The sequence below is a fragment of the Electrona antarctica genome, assembly GCF_951216825.1.
Source record: "Electrona antarctica genome assembly, chromosome: 6".
NCBI lineage: Eukaryota > Metazoa > Chordata > Actinopteri > Myctophiformes > Myctophidae > Electrona > Electrona antarctica.
Window position 1 is genome coordinate 12,927,440 of NC_136811.1, and position 11,454 is coordinate 12,938,893.

Genomic DNA, 11,454 nt, shown 5'->3' on the forward strand with positions numbered 1-11,454 from the left:
TTCAACATGTTTTAACTCCGTAATTGTCCTTTCTGGGTAGCAACCTTTATCTAGTTATTGCGAACGCAGTGATTATTGCGAACGCAGTGATTGCGAACGCAGTGAGCATTTACTATGAGACCCAGCAGATCACGTCTGTGTGTCTGTGTGTCTGTCTGTGTGTGTGTCACGCTGTAACACCACCCGCCCACCACCAGAGGGCGCAGCTGTATCACACACAAAAACACACACACACACATGCACGCACGCACACACACACACACACGCACGCACGCACAAAAAACGTAACTTAAAAAAAAACTTAACTTAAAAAAAAACTTAACTTAAAAAAAAAACTTAAAAGGAAAAACGCACACACACAAAAAACTTAACTTAAAAAAAAACTTAACTTAAAAAAAAACTTAACCTAAAAAAAAAACTTAAAAAGGAAAAACGCACACACACAAAAAACTTAACTTAAAAACAAACTTAACTTAAAAAAAACGTAAAAAGGAAAAACGCACACAAAAAACTTAACTTAAAAAAAAACTTAACTTAAAAAAAAACTTAACTAAAAAAAAACACTTAAAAAGGAAAAACGCACACACACAAAAAACTTAACTTAAAAAAAACTTAAATTAAAAAAAACTTAACTTAAAAAAAACTTAACTTAAAAAAAAACTTAAAAAGGAAAAACGCACACACACAAAAAACTTAACTTAAAAAAAAACTTAACTTAAAAAAAAAAGAAACACGCACGCACACATACACAAACTTGAAAAAACATTTAATTTAAAAAAACTTAACTTAAAAAAAACCTTAAAGTACGTAATTTATTCTAATTGTTGTTATTGCAATTTACGAGCTGCGTTCGCTTCCCGCGTTTGCGCGTCTTACTTGTGAATAATAAACCAAGCTCTCAGTGGCTTGGCTTGTAGTGTTTCCATTTGTGAGTCAACACTAGCCCCTATGCATTTACTATGTATGTTATTTACATTACCTGTATTATAATAGTTCCTCATATAAGCACCAATAAGCATGACTCAAACACTTAGTTGTATGCATATGCTCTAACTATATACTTACGGTGCTAAATCAATACAATTTATTGTGCTGAATAGCAGTTGCATTATTGACCCCAAAGAAAACAAAGATCTGAATTAGAATTTAATGGCACAAAGAAAACCACTAATGATACAAAACAAATCCTGTATAAATAACCGCAGAATATACAGTAGCCCATCGTTGATTTGTTGCTGTCAGGCAGAAAACGGCTATTTCCATTTTAGGTCTGTTTGTCGATTTTAAAAAGCACTTCTGACTAAACTCCATTGGATTCTTAAACTGTCGTTGAAACCCAAAGAATTGGGGTAAAGTCACACATTCAGTATCTGACGATGTATAAAGTCACCATACCAACATTGATGGGGCAGTATCGCATTGTTTTAAAAACATGCCTTTTTTTCATTTCCTTAATAGCTTCGACATAGCTGGTTTCTGCCCGACAAGAGATTTGAAAGAAAAACCAGTTTGTCAACTCTTTCGTGCCAATTAAGTACCTCCAAACATTTGGTGTATTTGGCCATGGACCCCATCTGAAAATGCTTTGTGCTAAGGACCCCACAGAAGAGATGTGTTAAATTGTTCAAAAACAATAATTTTAATTTTCTGAAAAACTTTTTTGAAAAGTGGGTTAATGCTATATACTTAGCACCAGGGCTATACTTTGCTCCTTTTTCCCCCTCTACACCAAATCTCACCCCCCAAAAATAGGGTAGAAAAAACAGTATTTACATATTGAAAAATAAACTATCTATTGAAATAGACGGTGTAAGAAAAAAAAATCATTTAACATCATTTGAAAACATTGTGGATCTCTGTCCAATGGTCCATCATTGTGGTATGTGTGTACACTTGGAAGTTGATCTAAAATCAACAGAATCAATCAACAGAATCCATCTTGCTCCGAGGTGCTTTGGACTTTGGTGGAGGGCATGTAATGTTTTTTGCCTCGTCGGAACAGAATTTTCTGATCTTCTCAAAAAGATAGCTCTGCCTGTCCAAGTTCACTCCAGGTGGAGTTTGGACAGGAAGGTAATCTGCTGAAGGGTGGACATCAGGGTTGTACAGCAGCTGAAAGACCAATGGCTCTGTGTCACTGTGTGTCACCTTGGCTATAACCACACCAGGTCTCAAGGCATCAAAGCTGTAACAGAAAGAATAGAATCAAGACGGTTAAATCAAGAATGTGTATTACTGTAGTCTGTTATACTGTCTTAACTCATTAAGGAGAATAAGGACTGGAACTCAAATGTGTTACCTTAGCTTTTAACCATTATTTTAAACTTTAGTTATTGAAAAATAACTGATCTACAAGCTCATAGCTGTACTATTTTTGGAGGGGAAAAAATACTACTTTCCATTGGTTCAATATTTTTGAAACACAGACGTAAATGGTGTTCAACCGCACTGATTTATGCACAAAAAAAACCCTCAAATGGAGTTAGGAGGTTTCCTCCCGACAGCAACGATATATTCTTTCACAGCGAACGTTTTAACTCATATATTTGCATCTGGGGGGTCCCCGGAACAACATTTTCAGATGGGGGTCGCGGCCAAATACAGATCATTTTTGGGGTCCTTGACATGAAATAGTTTGAGAACCACTGTTATAGAAACAGGTTTTTCAGAAAACTCAGGATTTAGAAGACATTTTGTAGAATCTGGCCTTGCAGTCCTAAATGGGTTAATGTAGTGTTTTTGTTGGTATGTTTTTTTGTGTGCGAGTGTCTGTTGGGGGATGTGGGTGGGAGGGAGGAGCGAGAGGTATGTTGGAACACATATGTATATGAGTTGTAACACTAGTACTGTACAATGCCAATAATTACCTGAAGTGCCGGTAGCTCTCAATGTCAGGGAGAGGTCTGAAGTATCTACCGGTAGTACATAGGTGATGGTCCCAGTCATATGTTTCAACAAGCACGGTTCCATCCTCCAGCCCTACAAGCTGGGGAATGTTCAGTTGCTTCTCAGCAGTGCTGTCCCTCACAACCCCAGCAATGTCTGACAAGGTCTGCACTCTGGTCTTCCTGATGGCCTGCTTGACCAGTCCAAAGAACAAGTCGGGGCCAGACAAGTCATGGCCTGCAATCCGGAAGTGGAGGTCCAGCTTCAGGTGAAGGCTGTGCATCGTCCGCCAGGCACAGTACCATAGCAAACAATTGCTCCTGTTTTGCTCACTGCTATTAAGGTTCACACACGTTTCTCCAACTCCATAGTTGTTGAAAAAATGATGTATGAAGTTTATGCCTGGATGCCGTGGTATCATTCCTTCGTCGATTATATAAGTCACTTGCTTCGGCATCCCTCCACAGCAGATACCAAAAAGTACGCACTTGCGTGGAATAAAAAAATACATGGGCCCAGGATGTTGAGGGTCACAAGGGTAGTGCACCTGAGAGAGATACACAGATCAGATACATTGAACTCAACATCTGAATACCATAGTATTGTGTATATTAAACCAAATCAATTGTATTATTATTATGTTATTATTACCTGTTGTGCCAAATCGAAACTGTAGCTCATAGTGATATTCCTGCTGGAAGGTCTGGAGGGGCCCAGAGACAGATTTAAATCGTCACAGATAATTCCACATTTAGCATTCATCTCCCAGTACAAGAAGTTCTCCTTTGTGACAAGGTTGAGATGATGCTCCCGTAATAACGAATAAAACTGGTCGTTGACATGCCGCTTGAGAAGTTGGCACTGCACGCACGGACTTATCTGGGGTTCCTCGTTTACTATCTGAGGGAGGTAATACTCCCAAATCCTTTTGAACTGGATCAGCTTAACAACAGGCTCTCCTGTGAAGACAGAAATGTTATGAATACCTTTCCAAAAAAACATTACACTTTAGCATTTAACCACATGAATCCTAGCATCTTGGGCATGTTATAGGATATATAGCTCAGTTTGGAACCTCTATATCTACGCTGCAGCTCCGAGATGAGGAACTGTGTCAGGATATCCCTGCACAGGTCGAAATCATAGAGGTCGAAATGGGCTGGGTCAAGCCTGTCCACAAACAGTGACGAAACCGTATCAAACAGTACTCTTTTCAAAAAAGTAAAGGTATCAGAAACGAGATACAGTTGATAAACTTAAAGGCACGTAACAAAAGCTCTTCATTTCCTGGAGAAAAAATATATATATTTTAATTTCCTGAAAAATTTACATTTTAGAGTTAGGTGGTTTCTTCCCGACAGCAGAGATGAGGTCCGCTGGTGCCATTTAGATTGAGACTCCTTGTAGATTTGATCGATTTTGACATTTTCATATCTAGGAGTCTTTTTTTAATTAGTGCTCTTCCCCCTGGGGTCAATGAAGGGGCACCAGCGGAGCCCGCAAGGATCCTCCGAAGTATAGAACTTGAACTTAGAATTTGTGGAACGCCCTACCAACAGTCATTAAGACATGCGAATCCCTTGACTCCTTCAAAACTGCTCTCAAAGGGCACCTACGGACGGCTGCAATTCGAAACTGGCCCTGTAAAATCTGAATCCCCCACCCACCCCTGTTTCCCCTCACTGTATGTATATATATTTATTTTCCCTTTTTACCTCCTATGATGATTTCTTTTTGACTATATAGTTCATCTAAATGTTTTGATGAATTGAAAATGGTGGGCCCACTCACTGTTAACAGTTTTTGTATTGAGTTGTACTTGAAATGTACTGTAATTATGCAAACTGTTAATAAATCAATCAATCAATATTCTACAAATGTTAAATCAATCAACCCCCCCCCCCTCTCGTTTACTTCCTGATTTTTCCGACTTTCACCGGATGCGAATCCGAATCGGCCACAGTGACAGACGGTATGAAAACACTTTTAAATCCACATACCAAGCTTTTCCACAGCATCTTTGTAGAAACCCCACACTGTGGCTCTGTTCAAACTCGATGGCAGCTTCCACGTACAGATGTCCTTAAAGGGACCACGGCCAGGGTGATGTCCACGCAGGATAATGGAGTGATCCTCTGCATAGTTCAGCATGAACCGCACAGCTCTCATCTCATCCTCCTTGGTGCAGTTACAGTCCAATTTTGGTATCTCGGGGCATGCATAGACACATTTTGGTCTCTCTTCTTCTTCTTCTTCGTGGGGTAATGTTGGTCTTTCGTCCATGACTCTAATTTCTACCCGCAACTGAAAGATTGTTCACAGAACTTCACTCTGGGATGGTGACGGACTGAACTGAACGTTCTCTACCTCTGGTCGTAAAGAGAATGAGATACTAACTACAGCAGCAAGCAATGCTGCTTTATTTATGCTTGGTCGAGGCAGGGAAGCACGACCTTAACTTCTGGCGAATAATCAAATATGCTAATCCCCGCCCCCCACCCCACCCTGGAATACAATAGCCATGTTTAACACAATTAATCCATGCTTGGATGACCCACCCCATACTCACACATGCTCAATGGTCCAGGCACCTTGGCTGGTAATCCAGTCTGGCAGTGTGCCGCGGGTTCGACTCCCGATCCCGACGGCCTTTACTGCATGTCTTCCCCCATCTCTCTCCCCATTTCCTGTCAGCCTACTGTCTGTCCCTCCATAAAAAATATAAAATAAAGGCGAAAGCAAAAAATAAATGAAAATACATCCTAATCCCATTCACTCTGCACTATCTAGCCCTATCTGGATGGGAAAAAGCACAAGTTGGTTATTGCCATGAAAGGCTGCACAATTTACACAGGCAGCGGTTTAAGTCACATACAGTAGCACGACAACGGGGTGAGAGACACCATCCTGCCACACTTTTTTTGTTAATTGTTATAAAGAATGAAAACACATACGCAGGCCCGGCGCCACGAGGGGTCAAGAGTGGTCGTTGACCCCCAGTGGTGTAATGGTGATTTTTTTCCCGTTACCACGGAACGTCACACGCACGCACGCACGTCAGAGTTACCGTGTGGGGGTCCCCAGGGGGTCCCTCTACTGTACTGTACTGTCACACCCGAAATCATCATATAAACAGTTAATATGTGTGTTTGTGGTAGGCTGCACACCAGTGATACTTGAATACGCTATTTTCGTGCTCGGACACAGCCAGCCAGAGACACAAAGGAGTGGTTGCATTCAGTGACGTAGACTCTGTGGGGGCGGTGGGGTTCCAGCCCCCATGAGGAATTAGACCTGAATATATATATATACAGTATATATTCGCCTCGGTTTGTCCTGTTTGTACCGCGCCAGGTCGCGCCGCGCCCATTCGCGCAATTCTCGTCTTTGCATTGACTTTGCATGTAATCGCGCCGCTCTAACCATCCAAATCTGAACGCTGTGTTCAGAAACCGTCTTCCAGTGACATCATCAATGGGGAATACAAGCTAATAGAAACTGCAGGCTTTCTAGTCCTGAAAAGTTGCAATGCGAAAGTGGAAGCCATCGTTCTCACGATAATGAAAATCTAAACATTTTTGTAAAATAATCTTGTTTAAAAACAAATCTGCCTAATGATGATGTCACTGGAAGACGGTTTCTAAACTGCCCACAGCCCTCCTATGAGACACAGACTGAGTAGAAAAAAATCATGCCATTTTATCATGATTATTAGTGAGGACCTATTATATGAAGATAGGTTGAAAAGTGGTGAAGTGGTCCTTTAACACCTCTTTTGTCCTCACTGTCCGGGGGGGGGGGGGGGGGGGGGGGGGGTGCGGGGTACATCATTCCCCAGGCACAGGAATTTCAACACATGTTAATTCGGATCACTCACGCAACTGAATGTACGTGACTGACACGATTGTCTCAAACGAACTGCCATTGGGGGGTTTGTTTTGTGTACTGTTCTCCCCTGCTGATGTTGGCAAATGGCAATAATAGCACTGAAAAGATGATAATAATCTAATGTGATGTGTGTAGTTCTTTATAGATCTAGCCTCTTAATTTTTATCTCAAAGTGCACCAGATTGAAGCATTTATCGCAAATTTAAAAACATCTGGAGCCAATGGGGGCAAGCCGCCTCGGGCCCCCCACGGCGGGTCAGCGTTAGGATTCCCTCAGTATTTTATGAAGTCTGGGTGGCTACGGCCCTGGTGGGGGGCCAGTGGGCCACCGCAAATAATCTTGCTTATTACATGGCTTGGTTGAATGCTTGATTCTGATTGGTCAATCGCTTAATTCAGCGGTGAGTTATCTCATGATAATGACCGCTCCGCTGTATAATGACCGCTGCCTAATCAAACCCTCTGAGCACCACCAGCTGCGCGGCTGCGCCCGCTTGATTTACTGCCGTTTCCAACATAACAGCCATGTAAACACACACACTACTCACACACAATGTAATTTACAGCTAAACATTGCTCTTAAAAATGTTTTTGAAAACATTTGAGCGAGAAATAGACGAAGCAGCTGGACCCGAAAATGGATTCTATTTGATCAACTCACTTCCTTGTTTTCCGACAGTGCTTCAGCCCTGCAGCTGGGCAGACGCAGCCAGCGCGAAGTTATGGAATACTTTTTTTGGATCAATGGATTAATTTATGTTAGTTAGCCATGTAATAAGCGGGATAATATCTGGCTAGGTGGTCATTGTCGGGATATAATTCACCTTCAGGGAGTGTAACCACCTCGGCTTCGCCTCGGTGGTTAAACTCCCTGTCGGTGAATTATCTCCCGACAATGACCACCTAGCCAGATATTATCCCTTACATAGTGCCACCTGAGTCATAGAACTGGCACTGGCTGTTTGATTTAACAACGCAATATGAAATACAATTTTGCCCCCTCAAAAATCTCGACTGACCGTCATTTCGTCCTGCAGCCGGCTCTGTACATATGTATGTTAAATGTATATATCCGCCTTCTGTAATTTATCTTTCTATTCCCACAACCCTAAAAGACTCTGGGACACTATGAAAAGTATGACCGGTATGTCAACTTCCAAAAAGCCAATTGTGACTGACAATGAACTGGTGTTTGCTCATAATGATTTAAACAGCTTCTCTCGCTTTGAGTCTGCAAACAATGATTAGATAATTGTATAGACATACTTGATACGATGGTGCCCTCTAGTGGGGATATAATCACTATCAGTGAGGAGGAAACCAGGCATCTAAATAAAAAAAAGCCCCTGGTCCTGACTTAATAATCCTCATTCTGAAGGATTTTGCCACAGAATTGGTCCCTGTCCCTGCCTATTTTCCAACATATTGTTGACAATCCACATACCATCCCACAGGCTTGGTTGACTGCCCACATAAAGCCAAAAAGCAAAATACTTAAGAACACAATGATTACAGACCAATAGCACTTACATTTGTCAGTTCAGTTTTATTTTCTGAATGTTGGACATATAGTACATATATAAACAAACATAATTTTCATTTTTCCCCCTCCTTCTTTTGAATGTCCGTTGCTTGTGTCCTGTCCAAATATCCGAAAAGGGGCTAGGGAGAAGCCATAGGCTTGTCGGGCCCTACCCCTGGAGGAAAAAATTATGGTTCATCATCTCAACAATGCCATATTTAATTCACAGGATCCATTTCAATTTGCTTACAATTAAGTAAGCCTTCCCTTCTGGCTCCAAAACTATGGAATGCACTTCCCATCGCAGTCAGAACTGCAGCCTCACTCCCAATCTTCCGCCGAAGTCTGAAAACCCACCTCTCCTCGCTAAAATGGTTCAGTTACACATTAATCCTTTTGTTATTCAGTTTGATCACACGTTCCTCACTGACAGAATTCAGCATGTAAAGGTAAATAAGACACTCCTCTCCCATCAGGACCAGAGTTGGTGCACCCCAAGGATGCATTAGCTCACCTGTACATGGCAGACTGTAACACCAGCGAGTCAAACCACTTTCTTCTGAAATACTCAGATGATTCTACTGATCTACTCTATCTCTGATGACTGACCTGAAACCAGTGTAGCGTTGGCCGGCTTGTAGAATGGTATGACAAAAATGATCTGATTATTAATACTAAGAAGACTGAGGAAATTATCTTTGGTCCTGCTCCCGGTGGTAAGACACCACCGGGGCGACTGTGGCTCAGGAGGTAGAGCAGGTCGTCCAATGATCCATGGGTCCGCGGTTCGAATCCCGGCTCCTCCTGTCTACATGTCGAAGTGTCCTTGGGCAAGACACTGAACCCCAAATTGCTCCCGATGTGCTGGTTGGTCCTTGCATGGCTTCCGCCGTAATCGGTGTATGAATGGGTGAATGTAATGCACAATCTATGTAAAGCGCCATGGATAAAGGCGCTATATAAATGCACCATTTACCATTTACCACCGGTGGCAATCCATGGTTCAGATATTGAAGTTCTATCTTACAAATATCTGGGGGTGATGATGATAGACGCCACCATGGTCCTCTCATATTGACTATATTTGCAGATCGTTTGGTGCTAGCAGACAGATCTTGTCACTTTTTTATACGTGTGTTGTACTGTAGCACGGCATGGTTTAACAGCATATCTATGGTATATAAAAACAAACTTTATAGCCAAATTAAGATCTGTGCTAAAATTGTTGGTAGGCCTGTTGAGGTCGTGTTACATTCCTTTATCGAGGCCCAGACCAAGAGCATGCTTAGACTGGCGAAGAGTATCTCTTCTGATCCCTTACAATGTAAGGGATCAGAAGGCTTACATGTTTTACAATAGCAAAAGACAAACACAGCACAAACAAACATGAAAAACAAAAAATAAAATCGACAATGCGTATCAAACCTTGATTATTATTTTACATATTCCTAGACATATTCTGGTGTTCCTCATTCCCCCATGCCCTCATTGTTCATGATCAGGTCATTAAATATTGTCCATTTGGACCATTTGTCCTCCATTTGTTCCTCCTGCAGTCTCAGGCGTCAGTTTCTCCATGAGCTGTATCTCCTGAATCAACTCCTCCCATTGTCCCTGTGTTGGAGGCTCCTTCTGTCCCCATTTCCTTGTGATAGCCTTCTTTCCTGCCGCCAATAAAATGTTTACCAGATACCTATCCTCTCCTCGTATCTTTCCCCCCATCAAGTTTCCTAAATACAGAACATCACACCTCATAGGCACCTCATAACCCAACACCTTTTGTATCTGATCATGTATCACCGTCCAAAAAGACTCAATTTTGGGACATTTCCAGAATACATGTGAGTGATCCACATTTACATCTCTACAACCCCTCCAACATTGTATCTGTTGCTTCAACTGCTTGCTCTTAATTTTTGGTGTTGTGAAAAACCTGCAAAGATTTTTCCAAGAGAATTCCCTCCATATCCGTGAATTGGTAGATGATTGGTGCATTTTCCACATATGAACCCAATCTTTTTCTGTAATTTCTATGTCTAGTTCTGCTTCCCATTTCTTTTTAATATATTCTGTTGAATGACTGCCATTCATCAAAGTTGTATATATTGCTGATATAATTCGAATATTTTTCCCCTTGTATATATTTTTAATAATTTGGACAATACCATTCACTTCTATGGAGGGCTTCCCTTTGACTTCCTTAATATAATAATCCCTTAGTTGAAGATACCTGAAGAAATGTTTATCCAACATGTATTTAACACTCAAATCTGTGAAACTCTCCAATGCCCCATTTTTCTCCAAAACACACCAGGCTGTCATTCCTCTATTGCTCCATACTTTAAAGCCCTTATCATGTCCTGCAGGTTTAAATGAACTATCAAATGCCATCCATTTTAAAACCTTTATATCCTCTTAAGGCTTACATGTTTTAAATGATGAATATCAACTGTTGCCCTCTATGAGACGGTTTAGAGTCCCTACATTTAAGAAAAACAGACTAAAGAACTAAAAGAACGCTTTTGTACATCAGTCTGTCCTGATGGATATGTTCTTGTCTGTTATTGTGAATTTTGTCCTGTAATGTCTATCATTTTGCAATGTATTGTGTCTATGTCTTTCTTGTCTGAATCTTGAACGGTGATGTCATGGACGCAAAATAAAGCTGACAATAAAGTTGTATCGTAACAATATACAAGAAAAACATGACATATTTTGTTCGAATAGTTCGAATGGTGATTATAATCACGATTAATACATTTTAAAGCTGTGATTAATCCGATTACAATTTGTTATCGTTTGACAGCCCTACTATTGACATTAAACCCCACTTCATTGTCATTGTGGCTGTGGGTCTGACTACACCACCATAAGTGATTTGTATTTTAACAGTCCACTCCAATGGCCCCATCGTGTTGCCATACGTAACGCAACGGGGTCATCAATATGTCCGTACGTGGACAAATGTGTCCGTGGCAAAGACTTGGTCTTGTTTTATTTGCATGCAAGGACCTCCTTAACTCTGAGAGTGTACCATGTTGATCCTGTTATGGTTATTCAGGCCTAGCTCTTTGTGTTTTTGGTCGTATTATTGTCCAATCAGTTTGTGTGTCCGTGGCAAAAATGAAATGTCCGCCTGTGTAATCACGTGACATCAT

General features: G+C 41.2%; 1 protein-coding gene across 1 annotated transcript; it reads right to left on the reverse strand.

Annotated features, from left to right (window-relative positions):
- Positions 1–1,353: 1,353 nt before the first annotated feature.
- Positions 1,354–3,297, reverse strand: LOC306925740 (uncharacterized protein). Its single transcript, XM_079504774.1, has 2 exons — positions 2,868–3,297; positions 1,354–2,185 (listed from the first exon to the last, which is right to left on the reverse strand). Exons 1-2 carry the CDS (start codon positions 3,167–3,169, stop codon positions 1,921–1,923), a joined length of 567 nt encoding a protein of 188 aa, XP_079360900.1. The 5' UTR covers positions 3,170–3,297; the 3' UTR covers positions 1,354–1,920.
- Positions 3,298–11,454: the final 8,157 nt, after the last annotated feature.